Raw genomic sequence first — 14,854 nt, 5'->3', positions numbered from 1 at the left:
AGATACTTACTGGCCTTTTTCTTACAAAGAAATTTCAAAATTTAAACCTGCTCTTTATATGACCCTATGAGGCTAAATGGGTTGTTGGGACTTAATTTTTTATTAATGTCATCACATACTAGTTGTTATTCATACATATGTCATATATATTTAATCTTGAAAATATTAACATGCTTAAAAACAAGAAGAATAAAAGATGAATTACAGCTGAAAATATAAGTAGAGATTGAAATTATTTGAACAATGTTCTGTCCTTCTGTAACAGTGAATGTCACTCACTGTTGAGCAGTCAAACCAAGTAATTCTGGAGAAAACAGATAAGTTAATTTTGACTTTTAAATATGAAAAAATATGCTATTTTCTATTGACCTATTCAAAAAATATTTTCCCTTCATATTATTATTATTTTTTTAGTAAGTAAAAATAATACTGAGGGGAATATTGGTGAGCATACTGTTGAATGTGTGCTTGGAACGACTAGATAACATGTTTTAGACACATAATTATTTTAACATTGTGTTAAGACTGTACTCTGGGCAAGATCCAGGTTCTTGGACTTGTTTATCTTCTGTGTGAGGACAACTAACTGTCTGATGCCAAAATACAATGAACTTTCAAATATCAAAGAGGAAAATTAAGTATTTCAAGTCCTCAGCTGGTTTACAGATGTGTGAGCTTTGTAGTCCATTTTCTGGTTCCAGTAGGGCATTGTGACAATTTTTCCAATATGTGTATACTAGATAAGTTTTGGAAGTAAAATTACTTACTTTAAATACTGAAATATTTTCTGAACTTAAGATTTTTGTGTTTATTTTTCTTAGAAAATGAAGTTTAAAACCAAGCCTCACAATTTTTAAAATACTTTTGAATGTAAAACATATTAAATTAAGGAAACTTCTTTCTCTGTCAGGAAAATAAATGCCTTTTGAAAACAGGTATTCATTTAGATCTATGATTAACCTTTAACAAGATCTTCCTGTTAAATTCTGCGTTTGCTTTAATCTCAGTAGGAAAAATACAAACTTGTATTGCAGCATATAGAGTTTCTATATACCCTATGGACGTTAAATGATCTCTTACAGCTACAGGCACATCTGCAACATATTTAAATGCCAGCTTTGGGCATTATTAGTATAAAATGCTAAGTCACTTTTTTTTTGGAAATATTTTGAAAAGTCTGAACTCCAGGAGGAAACTCCACTAAACGATAATCTTATGATACCATTTGTTTCGAGGGAGTTGTAGAAAGATGAGTAGCTGTATGGCATATTTTTCATTTAGAGAAAAACAATATGATAGTCCTCCTTAAAATAAGCCTGAAGTTTGGTGGTGGAATGATGGCTGTGCTAAAGACTGATGTCCTTTTGCACATCTTCCAGGACACTATAAAATGATACTGTGTAGAAGTGACAAAATCAAATATGGGGCTCCCTTCAAACTCTGAGAGTCTATGTGTTTATGAAAGTTCAAGAATTATTATTGGTTGGTTTTAAACAGTAAGTCTATCCTGAGTGTATAATAAACTAGAAACCTCAATGACTAATAAGCATGTGTGTAAATTTTTTTCTGTGTAACAGTCAATGAAAAATTATAGTCTCACCACAGATTTTTTTTTTCCTTTTGTCTTGCATTTTTAATTCTGTCTCTGTCGTTTTCTTAAATACATCATTGAAGGTCAAACATTCGGGACAACGTAGAAATGATTAAGCTTCATAAGCAACTAGTGGAGAAAAGCAATGCCCTTTCAGTAATGGAAGGAAAATTTATTCAGCTTCAAGAGGTACTGTGATAAATTATTTTATTAGGGTGATATATAGATACAGAGTTTCAAAAATAATGTTCAAACTTTTTTTAAAGTAGAATGGTCATAACACTAAAAAGTAGTTTTTAAAGATTGCTCTTTTTATTCTCAAGTGTGTATTATTTCCCTTCTGATATGGTTAGTTATTTATAACTTAATTAACTGAAGAAATAACTGCTTGGACTTTTTATGAATACCTGTGTCATCTTAAAATAATAAACACATTTATCATAAATCATCTCATGTCAAGAAAATTTATTCTTCAGTCCTTTTATCTGAAATCATATGGGCATATAGCAATGAAGTTTTAGATGTTTTTGTATATATCTTCAGTTCCACACATTTATGAAGTATCTAAGATAGATCAGTGCTTAGAATAGGTTAATAACCAAGTTTTGTTAAATCTATTTTGATATGTGATATTTTGGTTTTTTACTACTAGTTTCAGAAAATATTTGAATACCCATCACATCTCCTGTCAGTGTGTTTGTTTTAAATCCTCACCGTTCGGGTTGACAGTACGCGGTACTCTTGTCCCCACGGTGGTTTTCACAAGGACTGTGGCGCCACAGGAATGTGCCATCAGAGCATTCCTGTTTATTGGCACTGCATAATTAATATAGTTTCTGGAATTAATGAACTCCAAAGCATTCCAGATGAGCAGAATTCATATTAAGCAATGCTTTCTTTGAAGTACTGAAACAAGGAAAGCAGTAAATTGATGCAAAGCATAGGGTCATCTGAAGCCTAAATTCACTGTTGAATTAGATAAATATTTTCAACCATACTCTGGATAGTGTTTCATCCTGCAGTAACCTCTTTAAATGTCAAGTAATACATTGCCTTCCATATAAATGTGAGTGTGTATGGAAGAGAAATTAATTAGAGAGTGGGATTGATAGTGCTATCAGTAGATAGTTGGAAAAGGGAGGTTTAAAATACATGTAGTTGAAAGCCATCTCTAAAGGAGGAATTAAGAAAGGAATTAAAGAGTGGCTCTACATTCATTTATCACTTTGACTGTTTTGATTTCCATTTTACAGTGACTCCAGGTATTTGTACGTATTTGTTTAATACCATGAGTAGGAAGTGTCTTTGACAACACAGATAACCTCTTTTGGGATTGACGTTGGGTAGAGATTTGAGAGGTTCAGACCAACAGCTTCACTGAGGTAGCCCAAAGAAAACTAGTTAAAGATAGTATTCTATAATAATACCAAGATTAACAAAAATTAAACTCAATAATCTCAATATCCATTTTTTTTTTTAATTGAAGAACTTCAGTAGAACTTTCATGATTTAAATTAGCAGAGGAGGCATTACGTGTTATGGTCATACAGACTATGAAAAGACTTTAGTGTAATCACCTTTTTTATTTCTAAAAGAAGTATGTGGCATTTAAGTATATAAAACTGAATTTAAAACATATTCGTAAGTAGATCAATTTTTGAAATGACTTCAGTATCTATTTTGTGAAATTGAAATTCATAATTGTATTAAAATTAGAAGCTAACCTTCCAAAGCTGTTTATCTGGTGTGGCAACAAATCTTTTCAGTTTGAGTATTTGTGATCAGAATTTATTTTTAACCCATGCAGCAGCATTTTTTAGACAGCATTTCCAACCACTGTACCCACAGCGAAATGAAAAAAAAAATTATCCGCTAAAACTAAGTTACTCACTGGTCACTATCAACAAGTCAAAAAACTAGGGAAAAATAAAATAAAGGACAAACCCAGACTGCATTGTGTGACTCTGTGCTAAAATATTTTCTTCCTCATGAAACCCTTGGGCCAAGACTAGCTTGTATGGAGACATTATGCATTGCATAGTAGCACATTAATACAGTAGCACGTATACAATGTTGGTAGTAAACTTTGTAAAGAATAAACTGTGTAACATGAACTTCTGGAGTAAATTCATTTTTTGGAATGGTAATCATTCATTCAAAGCAGAATCGAAAAATAGTTTTGAAAGGATTTTCTTTTTGCTTTTTAGAAGCAAAAAACTCTCCGGATCAGCCATGATGCCTTAATGGCAAATGGAGATGAGCTAAATCTGCAACTTAAAGAACAACGTTTAAAATGCTGCAGTCTTGAGAAACAGTTACGTTCCGTGACGTTTTCTGAAAGAAGAATAGAAGAGGTAAGCTCCTGAAACATTTAGCCATTCGTTACATTAACACTTGTCTATAACTGTTTTGAAAAAGTCAAATAGAGACATTTTAAATATTATATTGACTTCAGAATCCTAAACTACATCCATGGCACTTTGAGGGCACCCAGTAATATGTGCATGGCAAATCGGTACTTAGCAATACTTAAAATGTGCTGAGATCCACTGTGTATCTAAAGGATTAAGGATCCGTGAGGAAAGGAAAACCGTGGCTTTTTTTTTAGCCATGACATTTTTAAACAGATACCAGATTACCTGAGGAACTTAACTGTCTCAGTCTTAACAGCTTATTAGTCATTTGAGATGTCAGAACAATTAAAGGAATATATCTGTCTCTAAGGAGGAGAATGTTCTGCCGTATAATGTCAGCAATTTTGAGAAATTTTTTTTTTTCTAAGAAGTTGTTTGAAAACTCATCTTCCTATTCATGTTGCTTCTCATGTTTCCCAGCTAGCACAATCTTTCTGTAGTCTGTTAACCTTGTCCTTAAAGAGAATGGAAATGAAATAAGATGCCTACTTTCTCTTGTCATCTTGGAAGAATCTTTTACAGTGTCTCATAGTGGCATCAAAAGAGAATTTTGAGAAGGGAATGAGTTTTAAGAGTACTCTCATCCATGGGAAAAGGTTGTAACAACAAAATATACTGGTGAATTAAACTGAAATACTAGAAATAAATTCAGAAGCTACATTTTAGTCATCAGTATATAATTATTGGCCTTTATTTCTAAAAATATTATTCATTTATACATTGGGATAAAGAAAGGTATACAGTTTAATTTGTTCAGTCATTTGAAAGATGTACGACTGTTTCTTTGTAAATTCCAGGTAACATGAGAAATTGTGTGTTCAGAGTAAATAGTGATTGACACAATTTGTTTGAACCACAAACCAAAAGAAAGCTTAATCCTTTAATTTTGGGAGGGGAGGAATTGGAAATTTATACAAAATGAATATAATGATGGAATCCATCAGGGAGGAGAGTAAAAAAATATTATGTTTCCCCAAACCTAATAGCAAGCTTTTAACACATCCTTTATTGAATTTTGGCACATGTTGCCATAAAGCAGTGTATACGTTCTTAGTAAATTAAAACAGAAATATTAATTTCATGTTTACTTAACAACTTGGAAAAAACTGATGCTAAATTAGATACAGACAATATACATGGCCTAGTTCATGGCTGCAATGTAGAAATCAAGACTGAAACATGTTTGTCTCCTCATTTTTTTTTTTTAATCCCTAGGTGGTTTTATATACTTAGTGTGTAATTTTCTTTTCATTTCAGCTGCAGGATAGAATTAGTGATTTAGAAAAGGAGCGGGAACTTCTAAAGGAAAACTATGATAAACTTTATAACAGGTAAATCATGATTCCATGTGTTCTCTCCTTCTCTTGTTTGAGATCTTTTCTATCAAAACACTGAATGTCAGAAAACCTAATATTCATGAAAGAATTAGCTACAGCTGATTGCAAGAAATCTATACATGTAACAAAAGAAAAATAAGCTTTTTTAAGGGATTGGTAATAAGTTCTTTAACCTGAACTGCAGTCAGTTACTAAGAAAACCATATCACTTTGTTGTCAGTAACAATTGCTATCATTTCTTGAACACAGACTGCAAGTTTGCAGGCACTGTAATAAATACTCTGCTTATGCATTGTTATAAATTCCTTACAACAACTTGGAAATGTAGGCATTATTAATGCCCACTTTGGAGAAACTGAAAATAAAATAGAATTAAGTAAATTTACCTGAGTTCTTAAAGCTATGAAGTAATAGAGATCATATTTGAACGTCTCTTGGTCTCTTCAAGCCCTTGTTTGTTCTGCTGGGCTACCCAGCCTATTAGCTGAGCCTAATTCCATTGATGAGAAGCAAAGGTCTTTGTTTTTTCTGGTTCTTAAAAAGAGAAACACAGCATCTTTATCCTAAGATGTATTTTAGAGAGCTGCTTTCCTTTTTTTTTTAATCTGCTTCATAATTATGGTATTTTAAAAATTAATCCTTTCTAGTAATGTTAGAAACAAAATTCTGCTCCACGACTCTGTTTAATTAAGTGATACACATGTGTGTGTACTTATAAGTCTTTTCAGTGTATGATACGATTAATGATAAATACAGATTTACATGTAAGTAAATTTTGTATATATTGACATATATATTTATGTTAGAGCTGATATTCAACAGTTGCTTCTAGTTGGTCACATTCTGAAACATCAGAAAATAGCTACAGATATACACATATAGCTACTGATCTACAGATATAGCTTTAACTTTTTAACTGGGTTTTGTTTGATATGTTTTGTAGGCTAAATTTACATCTTACAAATTAAACAAGTAATAAGGAGAGGCTTTTATTTTGGTTTACTTTGAGAAGATACCTAAATTAATGTTACGCATCATTGTAGAGTATCACCTACATTGCTTATCCTAGTGTTAATTATCTTTGCACAGTGGCTCATTATATTAGTTACCAGTAGCAAGTTCAAACATCCAAGTAACATCTTGGGCTCTCCAGCAAGGACAGACTGGCTAAAAATCTTTAGGTGGAATTTACCTTGGACCCCCTTCCAGATCATATGGCCCTAGTGCTTTGTTCTGGTCCTACTCTCATCAGCCCTGATTAATTTTATGTAAAGCATTTATTATCCTATTTTATCTGTCTGTATAGAATAATACATCGGTTTATATTGATATATGCCTGTTTAGTAGTTGTATGTTTGAAATCTTAAAATTTCATTGTATAGATCACACAATCACCATATTATATGGCAGAGAAAATAATGTTATCCCCATATCTTATAAATGAGGGAATTAAGACTCAAGAAAAATTAAGAAACCTGTACAGAGTCAGTTTCAGCATTGCTGAAACCCAAGTACAAGACTAGAATCCATTTCTTCTGAATCTGAAACTTGATTTTTTTCCCCTATGTTTATCTCTCTGATTTTAATTGCAATGGAAAATTATATGTGCAAAATAGAAACATTCATGGAATAATAGAACTCTCATACATTTTGAATTTTTTATTAATTTATAAATATTTACCTTAACATCTTACAATTTCAAGTAATTTAGCATGATCTTAATACATGAATATAAGTGCCATTTGGTCATTACTTTTACATTTTCTACTCCCCTTCAATGTGAGAATTTACTGAATATACTTTCTCGTAATAAAAAAATCATTAAACTTTGTTGGGAATAATGCATAAATGAAATTTTAAGAAAGGCATGTTTTTCTCAGAGTTTATCATCATGAAATTTATCTTTCCATATTAGAAGGTGATCTAAGAGTGTAAATCTGACTTTGGAGGGTTTTAGTCTTTTGTGCTTGAGCAACCTTTTTTTCCCTGTCGTATTAAAAACAGACTTCATTATGCTGCTTATACTTGAATTTTATGTGAAGTGTGTAGAAGTAAATGGGTATAATGAGTGTCAAAACATTTGTGTCAAAAAAAAATGTCACTTAGGGACAAAATCCAGCAAGCACACATGATAGTAAATAGGACTATAAAATTCTCTTAATACAGATTTTTTAATATATAATGTGTTTTCAGAAGCATAGTTGAAAAAACTCTACAAAAATCAACATCCTCCCCAGGATTCTTTACAGCTCTTGGATTTCATGGCAATGTTATTCATCATTGCCAATAAGTAAGGCTCATCACAAACTACATATATTCTGTTTGGTTAGTCATAGTGATAGCATGTTTTTAAGAGGAGAGCATTTGTTTGTTATTCAAAATTGGCTGGTTTTCAGTAGAAAAATGTGATGTGCAGATTGCATTCTCATCTTCCTTTTCAAATGGTATTTTGAATGTGTTTATTACTTGACATGTGACATATTAGAGAATCATCTGGTAAGATAAAATCTTCATGCTAGTATTTGGTATGAGCCATTTTTAATATGTTATAACATTTTTGATACTTTGCCAAGCAATGAGTATAACTTTAAGAAATGTTCATTATAATTTTTTGCAATTAAATCTTTCAATTTGGTCAGAGAGAAAACCTATACTATAATATAGTAAAGCTGTGTCCCATTTTTGAAGTTAGTATATAGCTTTAGGGTAATGCAGCTGATGAATGCAATAGTCCCTCAACTATAATGTATATCAGTAACCTGAAAACAGTGAAATGGAGGTTTCACCCACCCTATGAAACCTCCCCACCTGCCCTTGTCCCTCACCCCCAACACCGTTCAATTCAGATTCAGCCAATTTGAGTTTTGAATCCAGAGACTCTCTTAAAGGTGATTTTAAGGTATTAACTCCTGAGAGACACTAATCCAATGCATATTTAAAAGAAGAGTTGGTCTAGTTTCTGAAGACGATATTAACCGTTTTAAGAATTGAATGATTCAAGTTTTTACAATGTGATGGTCATCTAATATCCAAAATTTAAGGGCACGCTGCTGACCATCCATAGAGTCTCTGTGTTCTATTTCTGTAAATCAAACATCTGACCCCCTATAATCTTCTAAGAAACATGGAAACTCATATGATCCTAAATGAGCACTTTGTGCTTCTCAGAAATCAAACTGGGTACATGGGGCAATCATTTTTCCTTTAGTAAGTGAAATATCCCCATGTTTAATATGCATTTAATTTCCATTAGGCCTAACTAAGGTACCTATGGATTTCCTTACGGAGGATTAGAGCTTATTCTTCCCTCTCTCTCACATTAGGATGCCCTTGAACATTGGAATAAAAGGAATTCCTTCTGTAAGAAAAAAGAGTTTAGGGTAGAGGTGAACTCTTCAGCTCTTTTTTTTTTAATCTTACCATGTTGTTGATCAAGGGTGTGTACCTACAGTATGCTGACCCATGACTGCCAGTGGACATGCCCGTGACCACAGGAACCAATGGGCATTCCATTGCAGATGGATTCTTTATCACTGCAGCAACATAATGTAACAGTGAAATGTGCACAAAGACCAACTATGATCCCTTCCTCAGTTGTCACTGTAGGCAATGTACAAAAACATTTTCATGAATAAAGGGTTCTCAAAGACTGTTCACATATGCAGATTTAATCATGTACACAGCCTCTACAAAGAAAATGGAGCCAGATGTGGTTTACCATTTATAGTTACACAGATGGCTCCAAGCATAGAGGAATACAGTAAATTCAAAAGGAATTCCTCATGAAACTCCAGTGGAATGTAATCCTAAATTTAGAGGGAAGATAGCAGTGGACTAAATTCAGAGTGACTTATGCTGATTTACACTAGTATTTTGTGGGTTTGGAAAAACCAGGCTGCTAAATTGTTCTTAATTTAAACACATACAGCTTCTGATGTTTCTGCCAGATTAACTGTTGGTGATCTTTTTGCTGGTACTAATGCTATTGGAACACTACTGTTTCTAATTTTTAGTGGCTGATATAATGCATGGTTGTGCCTATTTCATCATGCTAATTTTTTTTTCCGGGTAGTACATGTTTTTAATAATACAGAACACACACACACATGCATACACACATAAACACTCACATATATGCATATATGTGTATGTGTTTGGTGTACATAATTTGACCAGACATGGTATAAAAAAAATGAAAATGTAAGGGGATATTCTTTACTTCAGTATTTAAAGTACATATTTGGATTTCATTTAAACCTAGGTAACTCTACCTTTGATAAAATTAACATAAAACATTGATATATCAGATCCCTGTATTTTTTTAAGGTTCCATATGTGAAATGAGAACACTGATAGAAGAAACAGATGTCATATTTAGAGAAACTTCTAGAATTCTATTTACTTTTAAGGTCATGTTATTTTAAATGCAATAAAAACATTCAAACTGTAAAATAAATACAGTTTTTTGTTCTTTTGAAAGATATGCCTCCCAGAAAAGTATCTCTTTTTGGAATAAAACCTCAGACTAGCTGGGGGCAATATTTACGGCAATTTTCAGTAACAAGTTTCAGCAATTTTCAGTAACAAGTTTCTTTTCCATTTACTTCATCATCAGTTCAAAACCAGATTTAGTAAATTTCTGCTTCCTTTACGGGGTTTAAAAATAAGTAGAAGGGTCAAAGCTGCTGATAATTATTCAGTCATATCAAGCCTCACAGATAATAGTTTTCTGCTGAAATACAGATCAAGATCAGTTTTTCCAAAACCTGGTTATCACCTGGGGAACTTTATAAAACTATGAATTCCTGGGCCCCAGGATCTGCATTTTTAACCTAGCACCAGTGTTTTAGGCCAGTGTTTGGAAACCAGTGACCTAAACAAATGTTTACCATATACCTTCTGTATACTACTTGGTTATTTTGCACCTGATTCTTCCAATCTCCTGTGTCTGATCATTAGTAGATTTTTATGATAGTTTAAACTGCTACTTTAATTAATGAATAATAATTCTATCTGTAACATTATTATCAAGGTGCTCTCATTGGGTTTTTACCCCAATCATGTGTAACAGTGTAAAACTGGTTGTTCTTAGCCTGCTGCTGTTTGCTTTTTAGGAAAAAAACTATATGATCACTGCTGTTTAGTATCAGAATCGCCATCATTTTGTGGCCAGTATTTTCTGGACATGTTTTTATCACAGACTCTTTAAAAGTTCAAACTCTAGAATTAACGATCAGGTGGAGAGTCCCTTTTCTCTGCGTTAAGAGGGTGCATTCGTGGGAGAGGATGGTTTTGTCTGAGGTCTACTGCTGAGGTTTGGAATTGTGGATTCCTTTGGACTATGTACAGTATCTGAATTCCTTTAGTAGTCCCACAAAAGCTGCACACTGCCAACTTTTCTGGCTTTAGAGCTCTAAATTAAGGCCAGTTCCTTTGCTCATCCCACAAACTCTTTCATGTTCCCTAACCGCAGCCTGAGAAAGGCGCCTTGGTTTCAACAGCAGCAGACCAGCATATGTTTACTTAATTCCTAAGACATGATGACAGTGGTCTCTGTGCCACTAAAAGCTTTTCTCTTTATTATTTTCGGTTGACGCTGATTTCCAAGCTTTCCGTGCCTGTCACGTGTGTCTTGCAGTGCCTTCAGTGCCGCCCATGAAGAGCAATGGAAGTTAAAGGAACAGCAGCTGAAAATACAGATTGCTCAACTTGAGACAGCCTTAAAATCCGATTTAACAGACAAAACTGAAATCCTTGACAGATTAAAAACTGAAAGAGGTACATATGAAATGACTACTGACTTGCTCATTTCGGACATGCATGTTATTCATCGTTATTCACTGACTTGATAAGTACTCATTATGGTGCCTGTTGTTTTGCCAGGCACCTTGCTGCGTACTGGGGACTCAGCCTGTATGAACAGTCATTCGCTTTTATGAGTGTAGTGATTGCTGCAAATTTCCCTTTACTCAGCTTAGCATACATGCCAAACAACTTAGTTTTCCTCAGAGTTACTCTTGTTCAGGTTGCCTTTAGTTTGTTTAATTTTCCTAAATTTATTCAACTCAACAAGTGTTGATTGAGCACCAGTATGTGCTAGGCACTATTCTAAGTTCCAGGGATCCAGCAAGGAATAAAACAAAGAGCTAGTCCTCATGCAGCATAAATTTGAGAGGGAGAAACTGATAGTAATTAAATAAATATGCAGTACATCAGGTGGTGGCAAGTGCAAAGGGGGAAAAAAATGGCAGTGGAAGACAGCCGAGAAGGGCGGAAGTCTCTCTTGGCTGTTTTTGATCTGGCAGACAAGGAAGACCTCTCTAACAGAGAAATGTCGAATTCTACTCTGTGACAGAGAACTTAAATACAGAAGCCTTGTCAAGATGTCCCTGCTAAAACAATAATCATTAATAAGTTACACTTTATGAGTCCCAGATCTCACCCTTCTTGTCTCATAGAGTAAAATAATTTATAACTAAAGTAGATGTCTGCTCTACTATCTTATACACACGTATACTCACAAATGCACAACCAGGAAAGTGAATTATTTGCTCCAAGTGTTGTATGTGTTTGCTCATCTGCTAGATAAACCCACTGATTAAGGTTGTTCCTTTTGAACATTTGCAATTCAGTTGCATGAGAACATTTAAATGTTTAATACAGACTCAGTTAAAAAAAAACAATTACATATCTAGGCAGTATTCTCTATATTGATTTAGATCACGCTGCCATATTTTGTTAACTCTAAGAAAAATTTTTTTCCCATTTTAATATCTCCGAATTTGGGAAGCATCTTTTTAGCATCACTAAAAAGGTGATAACTTTTTAAAATTATGATCTGATTTTTTTATTTTAGCATTTTAAGAAGTCTGAAATTGGAGCACATCTTGTAATCAATGGGGTCTTAATCTCAATGAAATACATATGCAGTATTTATATTTACCAAGTGGTCAAATTTGATGGCAAATGGTTTCTGAATTTTTTTCTAGAAGATTGTGAGTAGAATAAAATGGTGACATGATTTCTGACTGGGTGGATATTTTAAAGTTTCTACGTCAAAGATATATAGTTCCTGACTTTAATATGTAGCATTTTATACCTAACAGAGTGCTTTGTTTAGTAGTTGCTCATTAAAGTCTTCCACCAAAGTAGAAATTCTCTATATTTCCTCTCTTTTCGTTCTAAAGGAAAGAGAAATGAAATAAACCTTTCTCCTTTGCTTTCTGTTCTTCCCTAGATATCAAAATTTCCAAACTCTCATCTTTTCACATTTACATTGTTCTCTGGAAAGAAACTCTTAAGAGGATAGAATCTTAGTGGTCTTTTTTTTTTGTTGTTAAGAAAACCTATTTATTGCTGTTGGATTAATTCTGGGGGTTCTTATAAATTCTTAAAACAACAATTGCTAAGTTATTTTAATGCAACTAGTGCATTCCTTATCTTTTTTTTTTTTACTGGTTCTTAAGTCTGTTCAGATTTTTTAAATAATGAAAATAACTCATGTGCATTATTAAAAAAGAAGAGTACAATAAACAAAAAAATTTCTTCTAAAAGTCACTCAATCCCACAACCCACAAAATAATCACTATTATTTATATATGTCTTTCCAGAGTTATTTCTATATGTATACATGTAATTTAATGTGCTTTTTTTAAAGTACATGTATAAATCCACATCATTCATAATGGCTGTCATAGTTTTCCAGTGTGAGAATCTGCCACAGAGTTTAACAGCCGTCTATTGATGAATTTTTAAATAGCTTCAGCTTTTTCAAGTATCATGAACATCTTTCTGCACAGATCTTTACACATTTATCCAATTATTTACTTAAGAAAAATTGCTAGAACCAAATCTTTTTTTAAATACAACTGTTATTTTAGTTATTTTTGTTTGAATACCTGAAATCTACAGTTCTACTAGTTTCAAGTTTTTGTTTCTTTGTGAAAATGTTCAGATAGATTATAAGAAAAATAATACAGCCTTTAAACAATTTTTTTCCAGGAAGTATTAAACCAAAAATTGAATTTGTCTATTTAAGGAAATCTTTTAATATTTAGAAAATTCCTTTTTGTATTACAGATTTTGAAATTGTTTCGTTTTACTTAGAAGTCTCTTCACACATTTACTTTCTTGTGTATCAAGTGTTCTCTGCCAGAAGATGTTTCCCTGGCTTCTTGTAGTCATTCATCTAACTGGCAAATTATTTTTAGAGAATACTCACCTCTTTATTCAAGGTACAAATTAGTTTCAGATTGTGTGAATATGTGGGGGAAGGATATGTAAATGCAGTTTGCATTTGGTTAATGCTTAAATTAACTGCATGTGTTTAAGGGCCTGCTTTTGAAAGTTCCTTTCTATCTTTAGCTGAAATGCATAATTCAGCATAATACATATGGTTATATTGATCACAGCTGAAGATATTAGCACAAAGGAGCTCTGAAAATTGTTTAGTTGAATTGTTCTCTGCACTCTGCTTATTAATGGTGTGCTCGAAGAACATAATTTTAAAAGAGTGAAATGTTATCTCATTTGAATAAAATGCTGTTTAGTTTAACCAGCTTTTTGTCAAATCATAAGGTAAGGAGGTTATTTTTCATCTTGTACAGAGTGCTTTGATTTTTCTTATTATAATTCAGCAAGTCTATTTCCTCTTTGAACTATAACGTCTCCATACTTTTAAAGTTCCAGGAGTTATATCCCCCAATAAACAGTTTAAGAAAGGAAAAATTTAGTAGATAATTCAACATAAAATTCTGCAGAGAGAAAGTTATTGTTATTCAGTAATACCTTCTCCCATTAATAAATTATTTTCACACTAATAAAGCCTTGGTTTTAAAAATAACCGGTGAAGTGGGGACATGGTTGTTGAAACAAAAGTCAGTAAAGGAAGGAACATTTGAATAAGTTTATTTACAGCAGTAACGTACACCCTGCTCTGAAAAGTTGAGACCAGAAAAACTAGAGCATAGAAGTAGTGGACACTGCATCTGGATGGAGCAGTCCGGATGGAGCAGTCATGTCCTTACACTTTAGGTCCCCCTCAGAACCCCTAAAAGTTTCACTGGCCAGAGAAGGAAATTACAGTATCCCTAGGACCTTGGTTTTACATCTTTCTCACTACATTTACCTTCTTTTTGTTACCTAATCTGGATTTTGTTTTAACCTAATCAACATCAAATAAAGGGTTTCACATTATTGTTTTACTCTCTAACCAAAAAAATAAATTGATCTCATAATAACTCACATTTATTATTAATCCTAATTTTTAGTTTGCAGATAAATATTTGAGCTTTACCTTAAAATTTTTCAAGTATTGTTCACGTTGGAAAATTCTTTCATAAAGTTCACCGAATAGTAGCAGTTTATACTCTAGGATAACCTTTTAAACCTTTCATCAATAAGAAAAATATTTACATATTTGATATTTAAATGGTTTTACATACCCTAGGGTAACTTTTCTTACTTCTTAATTTGCCAGAAATATGTCATATTAAAAATTTCTAATTTAATCC

General features: G+C 32.8%; 1 protein-coding gene across 2 annotated transcripts in view; it reads left to right on the top strand.

Moving 5' to 3' along the window:
* Positions 1-14,854, top strand: part of RPGRIP1L (RPGRIP1 like) — a 100,870-nt gene that overhangs the window by 22,912 nt on the left and 63,104 nt on the right. For both annotated transcript variants that reach the window (XM_069549853.1, XM_069549852.1), the window contains exons 7-10: positions 1,675-1,780; positions 3,799-3,945; positions 5,263-5,336; positions 10,981-11,120. In XM_069549853.1, coding sequence (XP_069405954.1) covers positions 1,675-1,780; positions 3,799-3,945; positions 5,263-5,336; positions 10,981-11,120 — 467 coding nt within the window. The remainder of the gene's footprint in view (positions 1-1,674; positions 1,781-3,798; positions 3,946-5,262; positions 5,337-10,980; positions 11,121-14,854) is intronic.

This window comes from Ovis canadensis, chromosome 14 (assembly GCF_042477335.2).
Source record: "Ovis canadensis isolate MfBH-ARS-UI-01 breed Bighorn chromosome 14, ARS-UI_OviCan_v2, whole genome shotgun sequence".
Lineage (NCBI taxonomy): Eukaryota > Metazoa > Chordata > Mammalia > Artiodactyla > Bovidae > Ovis > Ovis canadensis.
This window is presented reverse-complemented; position numbering and strand designations above follow the sequence as displayed.